This window comes from Mastacembelus armatus, chromosome 19, assembly GCF_900324485.2.
Source record: "Mastacembelus armatus chromosome 19, fMasArm1.2, whole genome shotgun sequence".
Taxonomy (NCBI): Eukaryota; Metazoa; Chordata; class Actinopteri; order Synbranchiformes; family Mastacembelidae; genus Mastacembelus; species Mastacembelus armatus.
The window spans coordinates 7,952,166-7,975,075 of NC_046651.1; the positions used below are offsets into that span (position 1 = coordinate 7,952,166).

The 22,910-nt window shown below is 42.3% G+C and overlaps 1 protein-coding gene across 2 annotated transcripts; it reads left to right on the forward strand.

Annotated features, from left to right (window-relative positions):
• Positions 1 to 677: 677 nt before the first annotated feature.
• On the forward strand, positions 678 to 22,890 carry mrtfba (myocardin related transcription factor Ba). 2 transcript variants are annotated; one of them, XM_026316210.1, is made up of 17 exons: positions 678 to 829; positions 6,598 to 6,685; positions 8,759 to 9,008; positions 11,679 to 11,744; positions 11,958 to 12,013; positions 12,139 to 12,214; positions 12,781 to 12,942; positions 13,274 to 13,449; positions 13,944 to 14,087; positions 14,199 to 14,446; positions 15,062 to 15,233; positions 15,582 to 16,661; positions 16,783 to 16,905; positions 17,193 to 17,339; positions 17,510 to 17,644; positions 17,841 to 17,901; positions 18,346 to 22,890. In XM_026316210.1, exons 3-17 carry the CDS (start codon positions 8,846 to 8,848, stop codon positions 18,855 to 18,857), a joined length of 3,321 nt encoding a protein of 1,106 aa, XP_026171995.1. In that variant the 5' UTR covers positions 678 to 829; positions 6,598 to 6,685; positions 8,759 to 8,845; the 3' UTR covers positions 18,858 to 22,890. The 2 variants fall into 2 exon arrangements, with proteins under 2 accessions (XP_026171995.1, XP_026171996.1); XM_026316211.1 differs by lacking the exon at positions 16,783 to 16,905.
• Positions 22,891 to 22,910: the final 20 nt, after the last annotated feature.

A 22,910-nucleotide genomic window follows, 5' to 3' on the forward strand; every position in this document is an offset into this window, starting at 1 on the left:
AAAGTAATGGAGCCAAAAGTTTGTTTTATTTTATGCATGTATTCCACTACAGTTTATGCTTAAAGCACAAGCAGAAATAAACCAGTATTTTAGAACTTTACCATATTTGCAGCAAGGTATTTGCAGCACTTTAAAAAATGTGTTATTCATTTAAATCTTGTATGAATGAAAAATAACAGGCTCTCAGATATGTGCTCGTTTAGTTTCTTTAATAGAAAACTCAACATCTCTGTATTTTTTGCTTGTTTGCTGTGTTAATTGACAGGAAAAAAATACAACTTTAAAACCAAAAGACAAAAATTGACTAAAATACTAAGGGTCCTGTACAGGGTCACAAGATGAAGGATGGAGGACTTGACGTGCAATAGTTGATGTTAAACTTTAATCAGACAAATTTGCTGTTCAAATCAAATTCTGAGGATCACATGGAGTGAACCCACAGTCTAACTAACCCAGTCTGTCAAATACACTCAGAGGATTATGTAACACTGCCAAGTCATATCTATCCATATTTGGGACGCGTTTCCTAAGAGAAATTCTCGGTGTTATGATGTTTTTAATGGGTATTTGGTGGCAGAACAAGTCCTGCACATGTGCGGTTCAGACGCTGACCAGCCCCCTCCCTCCCCCTCCTCCCCCCCCCCCCGGCAGCGTCATTACATCACTGTGCATCCGAACCCAGAGCAGTCGCAGCCATTTTACTCCACCAAATAAACTTCACCCTCACAGTTTGAGGGAAACTACTAAACACATAAGACAGTCACGTTAATGGAGATTTCGTTGTGGGCCGGAGCTCGGATGGGTTCGTGTTTCAAGGCTTCGTAATTCGGTAAGACCACGGAGCCGGGGCGCGCTGTCTTGTTTTTAGCATGCTAGCTTGTGGTAGCCAGACGAGCTAACTAGCGAAAATGTGAGGAGGTTGTTGATGAGTAGACGCAGACTGCAGACGGGCTGGGGTAGGACTACACTGAAGCAGCGCCTGGACGACGCTTTTATTTGACTGTAACTTATCTAGAGATACGTTTCCTAGTCCTAGAAACGACAGCCACGGAAGCTGCTGGTCGCTTTTTTTTTAATATGACTGGCACTGTGCAACTCACTCACCTGTCAGATTTAAAGTAGCTAGCCAGGGTTAGCTTACCCCACACCCACTCCCTCCTCCGCTGCCTAACATTAGCTGCACCCTCTGCTTCTAATCAGCTAGTTGTCAGGTTTCTAATTGTGCGTTTGGTGCTTGTGTAGTGTGTATTTGTTCCAGCCTTGTTCCAGCCTTGGCTCTCTGTCGGCTAGGGCATGACAGACACTGAGTTGGCAGAGCTTTAGTAACGTGACCGGGCACGCTTTGTAACGAGGCCCCCTCTCTCTTAAACAAACCCGATGAGGTTGTCTCATGGACTTGCGATCAATTGGAGCGAGCAAAGTGAGGCGGTGCTGCAGCAAATCGACACAGGTCGCCATAAGTCTGAGTCATACACAGACAGGATGTGGCGATTACAGATTCGGCCCTAGCCAGTCACTCTGTCATTGAAAAGTGTGAATTACTAATGTCGACTTTAAACACTCCGCATATGGCTGGATGGCAAAATTATCCAAATGCTGTAAGTCTGTGTTTAGCTTATGTCAACCTCCCAGTGCAGTATTAGTTTTCAGCAAGGCTGTCTGCTCAGATCACTGTAGACCAGGGTTTCCATGTCTTTCCCTCTGGTAAATTAAATGAAAATGAAACTAAATATCACAGTGTAGGCAGAACTGTGTGTATTTACAGGGTTAGAGCATATGGCTAAAAACTATGCATTTGCACACATTCTCACGTAATTGCATACCATTATCATTATAGTCATTAGAAAGAAAACAAGCAAAACAGATATGCTTGCCTATGAAATAAGTGCTGTGTCCTGAAGTAATCCATCACATTGCCTGCTTCTTTTTGGCAGTAAAGATGTGGAGATGCTATGAACCGGTTCACTCGTCTGAAGTTTATTTTGTCCATGACAGTAAGACAGGTTCCACCTTCCATCAGTAACTCCTGATGCTTAAACTAGACTAACATTGCAGTTTTAGGAAGGATTGACTCTGAAAGACCTAAACAGACTTAAACTTGCTCTTTCAATTTGAACTGAATGTCTGATTTAATAAAGACATAATTGTGTAGTTTTCAAATGTAATTTTCCAAATAATTTTCTTATTCAGGCAAATACAGTCTCATTCCTCCGTGGATCAATAGAGGACTCTGAGCATAGTGTTTTCCATTCATTCAGCTGGAGCAGGCTACATGCTCCTCTGCAATTGTGGCCAGTCCACAGAACCAGCATGTGCCTCTTGAAATTTGAAACACTAAAGTTTGAGTCTATGCAGACTGCGTGCAGCTCTTTGTTGATATTGGCTTATTGGTCTGTGGGAGCTTTGACCCAATCACTTCCTTTGCTGCCTCCTTCCAAAACACACCAATAATCAGCATATGTATGCACACACGCTGTACAGTAACAACACACGCACTGTAAAAGTTTCAACACATTTGGTCTCTCCACAGCAGCCTTTCTGTGTCATTGCTGTTGACTGGTCCATAGTGCCCACTTCAACATAAAAGAGCGCTGCCTGTGCGAATATGTACATATCAATTACTTCGGACAATACACACACACACTTCCTTAACAATGATTGTGGGTGTGGTGCCACCTATAGTATGTTGGAGGCTTGTAATGGTAGGGAAAGCCGTGGTTTAATACTGTTTGGTCATTGTCCACAAAATTAGAACATTTTAATCCTGCACTGTTTTCTCCTTGCAGTGATTGTGACAAACCAGACTCACACTGAGCTGCACAAGTTCTGTATACTGACATGCTAGTGTCATCTAGTCACAGGAAACCTGCACCCAGGCGTGCCACCCTGGGCATTTTATTCAGATTTGAATTCAGTTCTCAGAAACTACTTTACGTAACAAGCCTACATAACTCTTCCCTGCATGCACTGCTCTAACTTGAGTGCTTTCACATTAAGGCTGTTGACGTTTGGGTGTGTAGCTGCTGAAATGGTCCTTCTTATCTTAAATGTGACTGTCCCATGGATTTTGGATTTCATCCATTGTTTTTTTTTTTTTTTTTTTTTTTTTTTTTTGGTGGCCCAGTCAGTTTGTTCTGTTTTTAGAGGGTCTTTTCAGCAAAAGGGCACACAGGCAGCTGGTAAGGAAACGACACTTGTGTCTGGGAACAGAGCAGAACACTGATTCCACCGAATGAGCCAAAGTGACATCATTTCTGTCTTATCTCTGGATAAAAGCAGACATTTGTTGGCCAAGGAAGCAGGCTGTTTAGGGACCAAAAAAATGCAGACTCAAACTCTAGTTTGGCTCAAGGTGGATCCCATGTTGTGTGTTCATGTGTGTTTGTATGTGTTTGGCTATTATATATTTGTGTAGCGTCCCTCACATAATTAAACAGTTTATTAGACTTGATTATATTACCATTTTTATCAATCACGAGATTATTTATTTTTATTTTTTTAGTTTTAAATACAAAGATCTTTAGATTTTAGTATTTAGTTCATTGTTTAGTCGTGTTTGCTACAGTTTAATTAACTGTTTAATGACATTTTCTTTCCAGAGATAATTATCAGTGGTATGCTGATGTCCTCTAACACAAACCAGACCTCTTGGATTGTTTGTGGGGGATTATCTTAAGGACTGAGACGGCAGATTTTAGTTATCTCATGCTGTCGGTTTGTGTGTGAGAGTGTGTGTGAGAGTGTGTGTGAGAGTGTGTGTGAGAGTGGGTGTGAGAGTGGGTGTGAGAGTGGGTGTGAGAGTGGGTGTGAGAGTGGGTGTGAGAGTGGGTGTGAGAATGCTTGTGGACACTTTATCCCTGGAAGTCTTCACAGCCAGCCCTATGTGTAGTAAAGCTGACCTTTGACCCCTTCTTGCCAGTATGCAAAGCCTAGGAAGTGGTGGCTTCACTGTGTGTTACTGTTGTGGATACATTGCTCTGTGGTTGTAAAAATCGCTGCTCATTTGAATGGCTCCAAAATTATTGGGCTTGTTTTGCTGAGAAGGAACTATTTTGCCTTTGTGTAGTGTTTTAAATGTTTCAAAGATCCAAAGGAGTTTATTGTCATTCCAGTCAGAATTTGCATACAAGAATAGAACAAAATTGGTAATAAGAGCAAACATGAAAAATCAAGATTTAAAATAAAGGTACTATATAAATAAGAAATTAAGATAAAGTACTATATACAAGATTAAATGTAGAACCCATACTGCATACGTGGTACCGAGCACCAGATAGAATATCTTAAGTGTGAATGCTTAAAGGATACTTCTCAAATATATTCATTCAGTCTCATTGTTGTGTCATAAGGCCTCTCACCTGCACTGCATGTGTCTGGTTTTTTTATAATGCACCATGAGACAGAAGGACAGCCTGAGGTGCCAGACACACCCAGATACTGCCGTCAAGCTGCAAAAATATTGACTCAAATGACAATCTGTCTGAACTGTGATCTTGCAGTGCTGCACGTAATGGAACATAGATTAAACCTCTAGCCGGTGTTAATTCAGAAAGTCCAGATGTATTTAACTGTCCATGAAGATATGTTTTTAGATGGCTGGGTCTCCTGGTTGAGCATGTAGCTCTTACGGCTCCTTGTTGTGGGTATGTTTTTCAATTAACTATCCAAATCTGATCCGTATATGACAAAGTCAAGCCATCTTTCCATGGCTGTTGGGCAGATCACCAAACATTCCCCAAACTCTTTTCTCCATCTCCCCACTGGCTGTACAAAACCAGGTTGAGAATTAACATCTGTAACCTCTGTCTTTCATTATATGAGTGGTACTGAGACGACATACCAGTGCTGAACACTCCTCTAGGCTATTTTTTCTGTTGTTAAGTTTTCTCTGTGCTGTCTTTCTGCATTCATTTGTCTTGGTGACATGAGCAGACCAAATGAGTTTGTTGGCAAGAAAGAAGGCTGTGTCCTAACAGGGAGGGGGTAGGCACAGTTATTAATATCTCTATGGTTGCACAATACTATGTTGTTGATTGACATAACCGTGGGCCATATTTGTTACTTGTGCCCTGTTTTATATGCTGAACACGCCCAGTGGCAGAATGATACAGCAGTCTTTTTATTGTCTTTTAACTAGTTTGTTTGCTTGTGTTTTGTGTGTACAGTATGTGTGTGTTACCTACTGATGAAACACATGGTACTTGTTGCCCAGTACAATATTAAAAGAACAGGCGAGGGCAGAGCAACATGCAGCGCCCGCCATCTGGATCTGCTCTTTGATTTTGCCGGGGCATCATCAGTGTTTTATCCCACAACGCCTCGTCAGCCGTGACACTTGTTTGTTTCCTCCTCTCTCTTTCACAGCCCCCTTTCTCTCTCCCATTGGTTCCCCCCTCCCTAATTCCTCCCTTTCACTTTGCCCCTCGATACATATACACACACAGCATGTAGTGCTCAGTCTGCAGGAATGCAGGGAGGGACCCTTTAATGCTTAACCAATGCTTAACATGTTTTAGGATGGTATGTGAGTATTTGCTCATTTTCTTACCTACATCCTTGAAGGATTCACCAATCATCCATCCAGGACCTGTGTTACTGGAAAGTATACTATATTAATGAAAAATCTTCTGAAACAGCTTTAGAGAATCGTTGCCTAAGACCAAGACAGCTTTAATAAATGAAGAGACAGACAAAAGTCTTTAAGGAATAATCACTTTTTTTTAAAGTATGAAATTAAAGAAGTAAGAAATTCAGATAAATAGTAGCAGATCACTCTCAGTGTAAACTGATATATACATGATCTGTCTGCTCAGCACATGTCCTGAAGAGCCCTGACAGCTTCTGAGTGTGCAGCTGATTATTATTCTGCAGGTCTCTTGTGTGATGCTACATTACAGCTCTTCAGTCATTACCACCAAGAGCTTCTATTGTCTCAGCATGGAGGATCACTTCCATTGTCATAGAGACCATTGCAGGTTTTCCTAGCAACCCGTGAACGTGAGCTTTCAGACCTTGATCCAGCCTTGAGTGTGGGCTTGTTTCTTACACCTTTCGGTTCTATCCTCTACTTAAATTCAAGCATAATCAGTCTGGCACTGCAGTGTGTGTGTGTGTGTGTGTGTGTGTGTGTGTGTGTGTGTGTGTGTGTGTGTGTGTGTGTGTGTGTGTGTGTGTGTGTGTGTGTGTGTGTGTGTGTGCGTGTGTGTGCGTGTGTGTGCGTGTGTGTGCGTGTGTGTGCGTGTGTGTGTGTGTGTGCGTGTGTGTGCGTGTGTGTGTATTGATGGACTTTTATTGGCCCAATGTTGCATTAGTTTTGGGTAGTTGTTTCTCCTACCATTTTCCATTTACCTTTGTAATGTACCCTGATGGTAGCACTGGTGCCATTGCTGTTCTTTTTGTTAAATGGTGTTTTACATTACTGTAATGCAATGGGTTATTTGTTTGGAATAAACAGAAACCGCAGCAGTGAGCTCTCAGTATTACAGATGTCATCAAAAATAAAAGAAGCGCCTCCATGTTTATTACTTTCTGTGGTTTGGTTTTGTTAAAAAGATACATTTGTGATATTCATGTTTGCTCCTTTGTCTTCTCACCCAGGTTTGATTCCATGGCTTAGCGTGACTCTGCACAGCAACTAGCCCAGACATCTCTGTCCTCCGTCCCTTGCTGTCCTCTGCTACTACTGGTAGGAATGCATTCATCAGTAGAACAAGTACAATATGTTTTGCTTTCGTGTAAAAGGATGTTAGAGAAGCTAAGGGGAAGGAAGACTATTATGTAGAGAATAGTGACATCAAATACCTAGATGTCTTAAATCCTTTGCCAAACAGCCTCCCTCCCATTAAAAGCCAGGCTGAGAGAAATGAATAGCACCTTACAAGGGTCAGTACATGTAGAGTCCTCTTTCATAGAGATTTGCCTGTTTCAAAGTACAAGCTTCACATCACAGCATGCATTGTTTGATTGTAATCTGTAGGAAGTGCTTACATGCTACAGAGCAGACGCTGGTTAAATGGATAAAGATGCTCGGTGCTCGGTGAAAATCTCTTACTGAAGTTCTATCACAGTAACCCACTGAGGTTCAACTCTGAAGCCTCAGTTACGTCTGTAGCGTGGTGTTTTATGCCACTTAATCATCAAGAAGGGGCCCGAAAGTGGCTGTGGGTCAGAAGCCAAGTTTTGAAGAGTTGGGGAACTTCGCAGTGGTGGTCAGATTCATAATGCACCAATTCAGATTACAAGAAAACAAGAGTGAACTGAGATTGTTAGTACTTGATGTCTGATTGGGAGTGTGTGCTCAACCAAACCAAAGTGTCAAAGAGACAGCGATAACAGCTACACACGTGAAAAATCTTAAAAACCAAGGTGTTGCAACTAACATTAGCTCAAATTTTTATGTGGTAAGCACAGGCTGCATCTAGTATGTATCAGTGTATTTGGACTATTTTGCTTTGGTTTTTTTTAATTCAGTTTTGGTTGGTGCAGTGCCATTGTGACTGGTTCTCATCTTTTATCTGGGTGATTAATACAAATATACATATTTTTATATTTCCTTCCAATTTCCTGAGCTTTATTAAGCAAATTATTTTTATTTCCAAAAAAAAAAAAAGACTTAATACTTCTTTATTTTGATTATAATGAACAGGTGAAAATATGGAAATATAAAAAAAAAACATTACAGTGCTGAAGCTCTGTCTTAAACTTTCCTAAAGAATTTTTATATTAGCACAAAAATATTCAAAGCTGAAGATTATTATTCCTTAGTCTTCCTTAAAAAAAAAAACAAGTCATATAAAATACTATTGAAAATCAATTTAGATGAATTATTGAATCAAGAATCAACCTTTAATGGGAGCATGTTTGGGTCATGTTTGCAAAAAGTTTTCATCTTTTTAAAAAAACCTTTAAAGACTATGATCATATAATACTTTTTAAGTGACATTAAAAACAGAACAGGAAATGATGACGCATTGGCTGTGCAGTTTATTGTGCTTGGATGGCATTACTCAGCATCGTCAGTCAGTAACCAGAACGGGCAACAATCAGGCGTGTTGAAACCAAATGTCTGAGTCCAGTTACGTCCCATAGACTCCCTGGACTGTCAGATGCCGTTGGTAATTCAAGGGCCCACAGGGAAAAATAAAGGCAACCTTAGGAACATAGAGGTTCTCAGCCAAAAGCAACACATCAAGAGTACTTATGTCCTGGACTTTATAGATATGGGTGCTGTAGAGAGCAGTAAATAACATACATGTTCAGACTGAGCAGTCTGTCGTCTGCTGGTTCAATTGGGAAGCCTTGATTATTAGTATTTGTCTTGCTCCCTGAAATGTTTATGTTCTTTTTGTTTGAAACCACCGCAGCAACGTCATATTCCAGATTACGAAGCCTGTGTGAACAGAGAGAACATTCATGCACAAACTGGCATTTCTCATGGGCAGCGGTTTCAAGTGATTATTCAGTGTAATAGCCAACCCAGCTCTTTTAATGAATAATTTGGGCTGCGACTGAGCTCTTCCAGATGGCTGAAGTAAAAATGCCACTCTTAACATTTCAGCAGTTGGGTGAAGTAGTCATACCAACAGGATGATGATGACGATTATTGTGAATTGCTGGTGTTTCTTAGGAGCCCGCAAAATATCCCTGAGTGATGTATTCCTCCTGTGTATGTTGTTCAGTGAGAGAAATAGAACAGTCATGAGTTTATTCTTCAGATTTCTCATTTTCTCTCCACTTTTGTTTCCTTGTATCTACACAGGTAGCAGCGAGACGTAACATAAAGGGACGGTGACCCGTACCCCCTGTGGTTTGTCTGGGACCTTCCGCGACCCCCTTCTGAAGCAGTATGGAGCCACAGGCTTCTCACAGGCAGCTAGGAACCGATGGGGATTGTGGGATGTCGAGTCTGCTGGTGCCTAGTCCCCAGAGCGAGGCGGTGACCCACGAGATGGAGGAGCTGTCTCTGCAGCCCACACAGAGTCTGCCTCCACTCAATGAACGCAAAAATGGTGAGGATGTTAGAAAAATCATTTCTGTTTTCACATCCTCTGCAAAAAGACTAGGCATTGTAAAAAAAATTAGTAACCCCAGTACTTTTGGCATTCAGACCGTTAGATGTCACATTAGGATTAGGAATTTGCAATAGACATTTTTCTGTCATTTTGAGAGCTAAACAGTAATAATTGATAATGAACATAATTGTTAGTTGTTGCCATTACCTGGTTTTAGGAGTGGGTTAGGTTCACGCTGGTGTTTGCCAGTTCTTAATCATGGGTTAGGTGGCATAGGGAGATCAGTTAAGTCCAGCCACTGTGCATGGTACTGGGCTCAGAAACATCTAATTTGCCAGATAGTCAGCAGATGCAGGGTGTGTAGCCAGAGCGGTTTCAGTCTGGATCAAATATGGAGAGCGCAGTAAAACGTCTTACTGATGAAAGATTTCTGTGAAGTGTCAGCAGTGGAAGCTTTCACTCATCATCTGTCATTTCCAGCCCAGTGAGAAAGCACACCTCATACTTTACACCCTGTGAGCTGTCCACAGCACTTTGCCAGCCAGAGTTTATCGTGATTTTAACATGGAGGTGTTAGTCTGTTCACCATGCTGACAGGTCTGACTGTCTAAGACCACTTTAGTTATGTGTGCCCAGAGGCTCAGAATATCTGAAAGGAGAGGAGCGGTGCTGAGTGAGGCATGAGAGCTGAGTTTGTTGTGACAGGGAATGAAAGTTTGGCCCAAAAGAGGTAGCGTTTGAACTGAAATCTATAAGGTTATTGTTAACGGTGAATCCCTGTCAAGACGATCAAGAAGCATAAGGCTATAAACAAAAGATGTCATGAGAAGAGTAACTGTGATGCTTGGAAATGTCAACGTCTTAGGTTTTTAATGTCATCTAGTGGTAGATTTAAAACTGATCCAACAAACCTGTCACTGACTGTTCAGGCCTGTGTTTTCCTCTGTTGACCTGCAAAGCATGCTTGTGTGTCTGCATGTCTGTCTCTGTGGATAAACAGTTCAGTCATGCCATTCACATCTCCCCTGCTGAGGTCACAGGTCAACATGTGTTTGTCAGACTCAGCAGTATTTCCCGGAGGGATCGAGGACAATGCCACAGACTGGAAGTCCCTGTGAATCACTTTGAACAAACATGACCCCACTGAATACCTTTCTGCAACTATGTACTGAGCTGATTTGGGATCAAAATTATTCATCTCTTAAAAATGAAACTTTTTTTCAGGCAACATAAAAGGTTATGAAGTCTACATGAATAACAGATTCACAGTCACCAAGGTGATTCAATACATATCTTACCCAAGGACATGAGCACACCAGTACAGTGTATACCACTTCAGGATGATGATAATAGAAGGGACCCAAGTTGGTGAGGCCAGCTGTTTTTCATCAGAGCAAGACAGTAAATTTTACCAGCTTTTGATACATCCCATCCTGTGAATGGAGTTGTTGTAAGCCTTGTTAAAAAATCACATTAAAGCCAAGGAACATTTTGTTGTTGTTGCCAGACAGGTCTTTCCAACTAGAAGATACAGTCCCTACAGTCTTTACATTTTTTAGTCATTGCTGAGTCAGCTCAGTTGTTCCTCTGTAGTTACAAGGAACCAGACTGTTTGGATTGCAAACAGCCAGAAAATACCCTATGCCCAACTGAGAGAGGGAAGTAAGGGGAGGCGTTGGGGGTTGCAGCCTTGTAATATGAAAAAATTTAGGTAGAGAGTAAAAAATAGAGGATATGCCTAATGTTGCTTCTATGAAATTCTTAGAAGTATTGCAATACTGTGGATGTTCCTTATTCTGTTCACTAAGGGGGAGAGAATATGACTATAAGCAACATACTTTGGGCTGTCAACTTGAAATCATGCAGTTGAATGTGGACTGTTCTATGGGCCAGGAGTATCAGACTATGTCGACACTGTGCAGCTGCTGCAGTACGTTCAGCGTGAGAGCAGCTGAGCACTCTTCTTCTTTGTTGTTCATGTGATGCTGATTGCTCATGTAGGCTAATAGTGTTGCCAACTGTGATCTGGTCATGGGAGGCACCAGCCTGATAATTACAGCAGTACCCGCAATATTAATAGAGTGAATGAATTCATATTAATATTTTGATTATTCATATTTGTCTTTGCGTCTGGTAATTATCTTGTGCCGTGGTTTGTTTTTGTGTACCAGTTGTGCAGACCTTAAAGCAGCATGCTTGTGAGCTCATAAAACCAGCTTGGGAAATGTCATAGTTATGTTTAGTGGTGAAACGGTACAAAACATCTTGTCCTTCAGCAGCTACTGATGACTGAAGTTATACTTGGCAGCTCTAAGAAGATAGGGTTTGGTTTTTATTGCCCACATATGAAGAACTGGTGTAGTTTCACCACATTGTTATGCATTTTTGAATGTAACCAGTGCAAAATCACATTATCACATTAAGTCAGCTTAGACTAGAGAGCAGAATCAGTTAGACATAAAGCATTGAGGAAAGGTTAGTCTGTGGCTGTCTCTTCAGTTTCACGTAAGTTACTTGTTTTTGTTTCCATACTCTTAACTCATCTTTCTTCTTCCTGGCTGACTCTTGTTTTACCTTGTTTTTTCCACTTCACATTATAATCAAAATGAATCTGTTTTTTATTTAAAAGTTGTTTTTTTTTTTTTTTTTTTGTCCTTTTTACTTCAGTCCTGCAGTTGAGACTTCAGCAGAGGCGGACCAGAGAGCAGCTGGTGGACCAGGGCATCATGCCACGTGAGTTTCAGCACTGCCAGTTGTCCGTCACTCATTGATATGCCAATGTAGTGTGGGTGGATAAATGATAACAAACTGGTACCCTGGTTCAAACTGACAGCTGTAATAATAAACATGTTTGCGCTATTGTTATTATTTTTTATTTGGATCACATTGTGTGTCTATTAAATTGTGCTTAGACTTGTGTTTTGATGAATATGTCATGTGTTGCAGCTCTGAAGAGCCCAGCAGCTTTCCATGGGCAGATTCGCAGCTTGGAGAGAGCCAGGGTAAGGCACACTGTTGGGAAATAAACTGTGAACTTGAGAAGTGAAAGAAATGCACTCGTAGGCTATACTCGGTGGGCATGAAAGATTAGACAATTTGATTGATCTGTGTCCATTTTTGTCTTTAGACTGAAAATTTCCTTAAGCACAAGATCCGCAGTCGTCCAGAGAGAGCGGAGCTGGTCAGGATGCACATCCTACAAGGTACTGGTGATTCTCTAGTTCACAGCACATACACTCAATGTTTGACCCCGTGTTCCTTGTGTCGACTCTTGGAAAGATTGTCCATTAGCTTTGGGGGGTTAGGCAAGCGAGTGCAATGCTCCCACTTTAGAGAACACTCAACACGCTTTTTAAATCATTCAAGCATTTGTTCCACATTTGAAGCATCACAGGATTTAAATCAGCACCTGATATCATGCAGACACATATTTTTCAACCATTGCAAACAAGACTTCTGGTACCTTACTTTAGACTATCAAGATGTCTAGATTTACAGTACTGTGCAGAAGTTTTAGGCACTTTATGTTTTCGATTCTTATCACACTACACCAGCAGGTGTCAGATTGATCCCATGTTCACTGCGCAGTCCATTGTGCAGGACAACAAGTCCATAAAAAACCGACTAGAGTTTATGAAGAACTATTTTCAGAGGCACGAAGAACCAGGAGTCCTGCAGCAGAGGGTCCGACCCCCAAAGAGCCCACTTTGCGCAGTACTGCATGTGCTCTGTACCGAATATGTGACATCTTGTTCTTGTCGTCACTCAGAGACTGGAGCAGAGCCATCACTACAGGCCACCCAGATGAAGCTGAAGAGGGCTCGGCTGGCCGACAACCTGAACGAGAAGATCGCCCAGAGGCCTGGCCCAATGGAGCTGATAGAGAAGAATATCTTGCCGGTGGATTCCAGCCTTAAACAGGCCATCATCGGTGAGAGACGGGAAGAGTGATGGACACAGCGGAACTAGTTAGCTGACAGTAATGGATAACCAGCTAAATACTGCATGTAGATTCTGTCATCACTAGGCTACAAATGCAAGCTTGACCAAACTAACCTTCTTGTACACAGACAAGACAGTTGAATTGTATTAAAAAATATGTCACAATTTTATTTATTTATTTATTTTTGTTATCTTCAATGCACAGCCCTTTCTGACTTCAGGAAGATGCCTCTGTTTCAACAACCATATTACAGAGAATTTGATTTGAGATGGAAATGCATACACAGGACATAAGGTTTTTGTCTTTGTTTGTCTTGCAGTGGGCCAGGTGAATTATCCTAAAGTGCTGGATGAAGACAGCAGTGATGCCCTGTCCCCAGAGCAGCCGGCGAGCCAGGAGTCTCAGAGTTCTGCCCCCTCACCAGGAGAGGGTAAAATGCCTGAGCCGCTCTCTCCTGCTCTGGGAGTACCAACACTATCCAACACCATACTTCAGGTAGATACAGGACTAGTACTGCTATAATACTGTTGTTTTTGTATGCCTGCCCGACAGCTCCAGAATGTTTTTCTAATGTTATTACATTACATTGTGAGACTTGTTGGAGGAGGTTCCTCCTTTTTAGCACATCTGCACTGCAGGAACTGACCACAGTTCTTAGAACACAGATTAGGTCCTTTCCCAGTACAATAGGAACTGCGAGTGATGTAGTGTATGTTTCTTGGTCAAACACTGAGTCAATGCAGCACATTTAAAAGAAACAGTAAACAGTTACGTGCCTCTATGCAATCAAGGAAATTCACAGAGATTTTGATAATTCTAAGCAAAACACTAAATATTTGTTGGCAACCTTATATTATTTTAGCAATTCCACAAACAAGAAAAATGACTGCAGTTCTCTGGAGAGGTCCAGTATTGGGTAGTCCCTAGAACTGAGTCGCTAGAACAGTCCTAAAGCACCTATTGTTTGTTTTTGTTTTTATTATATTCAGCCACTGCCAGTTGTCACTCAAGCCACAACAGACTTTCTGAAAGTGATCTCCGTCAGTGAGCCTCCTGTCAGCCGCCCAGCTGTGACTCCTGTTCAGCAAGTCACTGTAGCTGCTCCTTCAAAACCAGGCCCAACACTGGTGAAAGTAGGGGGCACTCTTTTCCACTGCTAAATATAATATCACCTGTTGTTTTTCAATCTGACTGCTATTGGATGGACCATATGTTAAGAATGTTTATGTTGACTCCCACAATAGCAAAGCCAGCAGAAGGCACCCTCAGAGAAGAGTCGCAGTAAGAAAGGTAAAGAGCCAAAGCCCAGGGTGAAAAAGCTCAAGTACCACCAGTATGTTCCCCCAGACCAAAAGCAGGAGGCCAGTGAAGCACCCATGGACTCCTCTTATGCCCGACTACTGCAGCAACAGCAGCTGTTCCTTCAGCTGCAGATCCTCAGCCAGCAACAGCAGCACTACAACTACCAGACTATATTACCAGCACCTCTTAAGTATGTAAATAAATGTAAATATATATCTTGTTAGTATTACACACAAATAAGAATAAAGTAATTGTATTGTATGATTTATATACACAGTTACATGACCTTAACTGCTAATCTGCTGTCTTTAAAGTTTTTTCTTTTTTTTTCCTCCTTTAATCTGGTTTGGCTTTCCTCCATGGCTCTCTATCTGAAAATGCCTGAAAACAAGCCAGATATTGTTTTTAACAACCCAGAGGGCTAATAGCTTGTTTCCAATAACAAATCTGTGTCTAATCATATTTCAAACTAACAGGATGTTGTTTCGCTAACTGCTGTTTTCATAAATGTCCTCTTAGCAGCAGCATGGCTGAGCTTCCTTTGAATTGTACTCATGTACTGTGGTTGGGTTGACTGGGTTTGTTAATGCAGGGCACAGGATGGATGGTCTGTTTATATTGGGAACAGATTTCCTCTTTGTTTCCTGTTTCTCTCTTTCCAGTGATCTCTACAATAGTCCTTTGTCCACATCTCCCACCTCCTCTTCCTCTTTTTCTGTTTCTTATTGATATAATATGGGAGTAGTGTAAATGTGTTCCTTCATTAACAATGACCTCATCTTTTCATGTATATTTCTCTCTGCAGACCAGTGGCAGAGGGTCAGAACAGCACTGCCAGCGGCCTGCCAACCTCCATCGTGGTATCTCTGCCCACTGCCCCACCACCTCCCCCTCTGCCTCCAGCTCCGACTCGGCCAAACAACTCACTGTCAAACCGCAAGCCAGGAGTCTTGCCTGCCAACCTAGAGGAGATGAAGGTATTGGAAGTAAACTCTTCACCATAGCAACTTGGAAATGCATGTCCCAACAGTTGTTATAGTCCTTTTATCTTTATGCCCCGCATGGCTAATTAAACTGAACAGCATCAAGATATAATAAAGTCATTATTTTCACTGAACTCTGATAATCGTAAATAAGATTTAACATACTTTATACATGTTTAAATCATATAGAATATAATGTTAATTAGCTAGCTGTAAATGTGCTGGTAGATGGTAGGCACCTGGACTGGCTGTTGTTTTTTTTTTTTCCCCCTGTATTTATCTCTCTCTCTCTCTCTCAATCTCTCTCTCTCTCTCTCTCTCTCTCCCTCTCTCCCTCTCTAGGTGGCTGAGCTCAAACTGGAGCTAAAGCTTCGTGGTCTCCCTGTGTCAGGAACAAAGACTGACTTGATAGAACGACTGAAGCCTTTCCAAGACAACCCATGCACCCCTGTTTCTGCTACGACCATTCCTCCACCCACCACTACAACCCTCTCTTCCCTCCCAATGGAGGTAACCACCACCACAACCAGCCCTGCCATAGTCCTCCCAGTCCAGCAGGTGGCTCCAGAGAACACAAGCTCCACGCCTCCAGTGTCACCCATTCCCACTGACTTGTCCAACGTTCAGCAGGATGTAGGCATGACCGAGGCTCTTTCTGAAGCACAAATGGTGAGCTCTGTTCAGGCAGGTCCACAGTCCTCCCCCCTGCTGTCCTTTCAAGTCCCAGAGGAAAAGGATCGGAGGCTGCATGAGAAGGAACGGCAAATAGAGGAGTTGATGAGGAAGCTGGAGCAGGAGCAGAGGTTGGTAGAGGAGCTGAAAATGCAGCTAGAGGTGGAGAAGAGAGGCCAGGGCAGCTGTACCACTGACTCTACCTCTGTATCCCCCAATTTCACCTCTCTTCCTTCCATGAACACTGTTCCTACTGTCCTGAACTCAAACGTAATAAAAGTGGAGGGTGCAGCCCGGTCGAACTGTTCATCCAATACCACTAGCATCCCCAACTCAATGCTGGGCTCCCAGGCTTTCACAAGCCCCCTGCCGACTGTGGTGAAGCTCGAGGATGTGACTGTTTCTTCTGGCAAGTCCCTTCAACTCCAGACCCCAACCCGTCTCATCACCCAGATTGAGCCCCAAGTCACCACCAGCCCACAACTGCTCCCCCAGTCACAGAGAAGTCCCAAACTTCACACCCAACCACAGTCCCAATCCACAGCCCCCGGCCTGCAGCAGTTCTTCATCAGCCACCCAGGTGGCATGTCCCAGGTGCTGGGTCAGCCTCAGACGCTGATAACCACATCTGGGCAACCTCAGACTCTGCTGACCGCAACTGGCCAGGCTGGAACTCAGATCCTTCTCCCAGTGTCACTACCCAACAATGCTACTGCAATCCAGCTGCCGAGCACCACTGTCAACCTGCAGGTAAGACTGTTGAAATGTAGAAGCATAATGTGTTGGGGTGTCAAACTTACAAATTAATCTTAATGTTGATAAAACAATGTCTGAAAACCAAATATTCTCACACCCTTTTCCCTTATCCCAGCCTGTTCTCCAGGCCACAGTCTCTAATCCAGGCCTGGTCCAGTCCTCAGTCCCTCAGCTACAGAGCAGTAAGATGGAGACAGCACCGAGCCAGCACTTAGCCAACCACAACCCATTACTGCATGTCAGTCACCACCAAAATCTTTACTCTTTACTTTAATCTGTGATTCTTTTATGTTATTGTCTGGCGTGTCCTTTAAGAGTATAAAACTTTACTGTAAACTGAAATATAACAGGATGTACTAGTTTAGTTGACGTGTGGCTACAACAGTTATTTTGATTATAAATCAATCTCTTTGTTTTATATTATATGTATATTATTTTTGTATTGTTAAAATTGTCTTGATATCTCTGTTTTGTTTTTGCTGTGAGTGATGGTCAGACATCATACTCTCTCTTGTGTTTTGACAGACTCTGACTATGTGCAATAATACCCCTGGCTTGGAGAACCAATCCAGGCCGGAGATAAATCCCCAGTGCTTCCTGAGAAGCTCTCCAGAGAACAGGGTCTCCCCTAGGGCTTCGCCCAACCACATCTCCAACGGACCCCTTAACAAGGTGTCAGAGCTGAGTTATTACTGGCAGGCTGAGGGTTTAGCTAGGTTCGGTTTATTCTTCATACAGGATGCTTTTTGAGATTGCTTACTATTTTAAGAGTTTTCTCAGTTTGTAATAGTAACATTACACAGATGGGCTCATAATTCTGTATCTCTCTTTTAATTTCCCAGTCTACTTCTCCCCAGCCTACCTTTATCCTGCAGCCCACCTCCCTTATTACTCACCCTCTCAAGGCAAAAGAGCCTCCACGCTATGAGGAGGCTGTTAAACAGAGCCGCAACCTGCACATGAGCAGTGTGTCACAGGTTTGATATGCACCAGCCACAGCCCAAACACACAGATGCAAATAAGAAGCACTCAAACCATGCCGTTCTTTTTTTTTTTTTTTTTTCCAGCTGATTTCAGCTCCCCTATCCCTCACAATACACAAACATGTGCTTTCAGGTTTTCAACCTTGATGAATTGTTGCATACAAGTTTCTTACAGTCGCTGTTTTTTCAGGTTCCCACGGCAACCAGCCAACAAATGGATGACTTGTTCGATATTCTCATTGAGAGTGGAGGTCAGTTGGTGCACAGTGCAGCCCAGAATGTTCTGTTTAGGATGAGCATATTTAAAACACTGTGGTCTTGGGAAAACACCGAGGAAACAGATGTAACCTTTCACAATGGGCCAGTGTTCTTTATATAACTAAATGCAGGAAGTAGTGTTTTCACTTTGGGCACATTACCTCTTCTGTGAACAGAACTGAACTGATTATAGCTGTTACACATCAGCCTTTTGGATATTCACGTTACCAGTAAGACAGAAGGTCTTTCTCAAAGACATTGTGTACATAGTGAAAATTAAACTGTGCAGAAGCAGCTAAGACAGAAAATTTGTTTTATGTTTCTGTGCCTTTATCCTTCTGTCCCTCTATGATCAGACTATGTTCTGTAGAATTTAAAAAAAATGTTGGGTTGAATGATCTTAATACTGATCCATGTTTTTATCCCCCCCTCCCCAGAAATAACACCATTTATGCAGCAGGACCCTCCAGCATCTCTCAACAAGACCCTCCCAGTCACAGCTAATATCACCACCCTGCCGGTCAACACTGCCATCTCAAGGCCACCTCCTCAGATCCAAGTGGCGCCTTTGCCCACCATGAGCCCTCTGGTCGACCCCAGCCTGCACAGCCTCTCCTCCCTGGCCACAGATAACCAGCTGGAAGCCTTTTTGGAGGGGACACTGGCTGAAACTCCACCAGCATCAGACTTGCGCACACAGGGCCTGATGGAGGAGCTGCAGGCCCAGCTGATGGAACAACAACCCTACTCACCCATGGACACCTCAGACCTGTCTTTCTGTGATTCATCCTCACCTCCTTCCTCGCTCAATGTGGGCCTGTCTGATCCGGCATTAGACAATATGGAGTGGCTGGACCTCACCATGCCACCGGGTCCTGCTGGTGCGCTCACACCACTGGGGATTCCGACAGACTTTCTGGATTCACATGACTTGCTGCACTGGGACTAATGGAGGGCTGGAGTAGGAAGATGGAGGATGGCTGGCTGAGCAGCTGAGCCAGGAGAGAGAGATGTACAGATAGATCAAAAGAAGAAGAAAGGGACTGACAGCCTCAAAGCTGCATATCACTCTTTCAGACGTACATCCATAGCATTTGTAATATTCCCACTAAACCACCAGTAAGAGACACTGTACAGGCAGTGCACTGAATCAAGTGAACTGCAAGCAGGAGTTTGCACAGCTTTAAAAGTTCTATCATGGCTGAACAGCCAGAATAGCCACATCACTGAGGCAGTCACCTATAGTGTTAGAGTTAAAGGGATCTTAAACAGAATAGACTTTCTAAGTGTCTGATGTCATGTTTTTAATCATTTAAAAACAAGGAGCCAGAGCCCAATGGAGACTGGTACCATGGACTGTTTGTAAATACTGTTAAACCCACACTAAGACAATTTTGCTTTCACTCAGTCAGAGAGCCAGATGACTGTTGATGGTTGAGATTGTCCCGATGATTTCTACTGGAGATTTGGTTGATTGGCTTTCAGTGAATTCTGGCCTTGGTTTCCTGTGTAAGCACAGTGACTAATATATAGAAGGGGTCCTAAATACATCTGGAGATGGTCTGGTGTGAAGGCCTTTATTCCACTGATCCATACTGTGCCATACTAGGTTAAAAAAAAAAAAGGTGATGGCTACAGCACTCCACACCACAGACCTAAAGATCAAATCTAGTTCTGAAGAAAAGATTGAAAGGAGGTTTGATTCCCACTAAAGGTGCATATGAGGCTCATCCTTGGACATCAGTACTTTATGATGTCAGTTCAGCCTCAGATACTGTACCAACCACTGCCACTGCATTTATGAAACCTTCAGCTAAACCAGTCAGTAAAGTGGTTTGAGAAGTTGCTTCAGCCAGTGCAAGGTGCTGGACAGACAAATGCGTCTCTTCCCTTTATGATTTGAAACCAGACATGATCAGTGAGTCAGTGAGCCATATTTTAAAGGGATTCCTTGCTGAGAGGAGGTCAAGCCTCTGTTCACACTGGTCCATTCTCCTACATACTGTAGATAATGTGGTTGCTGACTAATCTGATATGTTGTATCAGATGAGACTGTTTTCTCTGACCTAGACCTGACCCCCTGCGGTCACGCTGGTGAACCAATGACTCTAAAGAGACAAGACCCCAGTGGCACGACGACAGGAAGACGCTCCTCCATGTAAGCAAGAGCTATGCACTAAGGAGGCAGGGAGATTGGACCGTGCACCTCATTCACCTCAGAACAAGGAAATGTGAACTCTGCATATCCAAGGTGAATCACTAATATGAAGTAATCAATGATTGTGATCATCATAATGATGATGTGGCCAATTGCTCCAGAGATGCTGCAGTTGTCGTCCAAGTCTCTTATTTTGAATGTACTTTTGAAAAGATCAAAAAATAGGACTTAACTTACAACTTTGGCAGCTTTTTTTTTTTCTTTTGATAGTAAACTGATTTAAAAAAAAAAAAAAAAAAAAAAAACTGGAAAGGGAACAAATATCAGTTTGAGACATGCAGACACACCAACATCCAGAATAGGTGTGAACTGACTCAGATCAAGGAATTAAGATGTCATCGGAGAAGATGAGCTTTCTATTTAGCTGTCCTGCAGTATCCCTGCACTTTGTCTTGTCTGTGTGTGCGTTTGTGTTCCAGGGTGGGAAAGGACTGCATCACTGGGAAACTAATGCTGGTTAAAACTGCCAGTGGCTAATGAGTTGGACTGCTCCACTAGCCCATTTATCAAGTGACCAATAATCATTTTGAGTAATCAGAATATTCTAAGGTAGTATCTGGCTGTTGGGGTAGACTAATGCATCAGCCACTCTGGCCTATAAGTGTGTGTGGGTCTGTGTGTGTGTGTCTGTGTCTGTGTGTCTGTGTCTGTGTGTCTGTCTTCCTGTCTCTTGCATGGACATCTGTGTCTCTGTGTGCATGATTGTATTCATGTTTAGGCTCGGGCTGTTCCAAGCTCTTTCACAGGCGTCGCCCTCAAGATGTCTGAAGAAATGTTCTTATAAGATCCAGTTATTTGCTTTCCAATTGAAATAGTCCAGACTTTACTCTTCATAAGGCTTCTGATGACTGTTTTACTCTTTTTGTGTCGTTCAGTCGATGTCCTACAGTCAGAAATGCACAGACACCTGCGAGGTGTAATACACAGTGTGGTGTCAGTGAACTGGGCTTAGTTCTTTTTAAAGTTGTCACATTTTTGATGTTTGCTTTTAATGGGTTGCATCCAATGCCACTCCCTGTTTCTTGTCAAACCTAAGTATTGAGCTATTAATTTAGTGTTTCATTCAAACTGTTTTTCGGGGAGTCAATACTTTCTGTCTGGGACTTTGAAATAAGATCACTTATTTTAAATTCTCAACTTCTACATTTTAGCCACTTTAGTTTGTTCTCATGGCTGTGGGTACTAGAAGCATTGACTCTCTTCTGTTGTGGCTTGACGGCACATTTTCACTGGCAACTGTTGGTACTTCAGGGTCATTTCTTACAGAAAAAGTAAATGGGACTGTTGTTTTTTTGGGGGGGGTTTTTTTTCCTCTCGTCATTTTAATGAAATGTATTTTCTGCCTGCATAATGCTGACTTGCTGTTCTCATCAGCAATAACATAGAGACCCGATTAAAACGTCTGGGAGCTCTTTCTGCCAGCACTGTCCTGTCAATGGATTATGACGCTCTTGCTGCTGCAGTTGCTGACATATTAACAGATCAGGCCAAGACTCTTGGATGTTCCTGTTTCCAAAATATTTGACTACCGAATACAGTTGCACCAAAAACTGCACAGACCTGCTTCTGGGCTTTGTTGTCATCTTTTCCTACAAACTGCCTGTTTAAGCCCCAGAGATGCCCTAGTACTCCTGGTCACCTCTGATTGGTGCTCTTTTAGTTTCCAGTTGCATTAGAAAGCTTGGACCTTGCTTGCAGGTCTAGTTTTCTTTTTTTTTTTTTCTGCATTGTTGCAAATGTTAAATCCTACACCAGATAAACCGTAGGAGCCACTAGTTTATGTGTATCCTAGTAGAGATGTGGACTTAATGGTGTTTTTCTTTCTGTCAGCTTTAAGACTGTCAAATTTATTTTCTTGCCAAAAAAGGCAGTGGAATATATTATCATGGTTTATTAATTTTTGGCACATTTTTGTATTTATCTTTTTATATGTATTTCATATGTATATTTTTGGTTTGTAGAGGGTTTTTTTTCCATATCAGACATACACAAACCTCTTGGCTGCAGTAATTATATTCGATTTACACTCTGATACCACTTAACCATCGGCAGTTGTGGTAGCTGACTGGCCAGACAGGGACAGCTAAAAGCAATAACGGCTGCTCTCCCTTGATATATTGTACTGTATGTCAAATCCTGCCTTCATAATGTAAGAGCCTTTAATACATAGAGAGTAATAGAACTGTTTATCAAAAGCACTTCATAGCTGAGTGGTTATGTGGGGCTTTGTTGAAGAAATTTTTTTTTTTTTTTTTTTTTTTTTTTTAGAAGTTTGTGGAAGCTCAGACCCCTCTAAGGTTCCTTCAACACCCCCTGTCAGCTTCTTTTATAGTTGGAGTCTGTGGGTTTTGGCTCAAGCTTCCCTGTAATGACTTTAGCTCTCCTGCTCCTAGTTGTCCTACAGCATGTCATCATGTGAACATTGTGCATTTTCGGGTGGAGACATCAGAACAGTTTTCTGTGCACGAGGGTTGGTTTAATTCGATGTATTCTGGAGATATCAGAGGAAGCACAGATGAGCCACAGAGGTTCTCCACCCTCATCACTTTATTTACATTCTTCTGCTCTCTCTCTGCACCACCTATGCCATGCCTCTTGTTGTTTGTAATGCCATATGTTTTGCACATTGTGTACATATTTATATAGATGTAATGCATATTTTTATACATGTGTAACGTCCATGGGCTCTCTATTTTGTAAATAATGAAAGAGATGTACATAAGTACTGTATGCCTTTATGTGTCATTAAATTTGGTGTACTGTGGAGGTTTTTCGCAGAAGTTA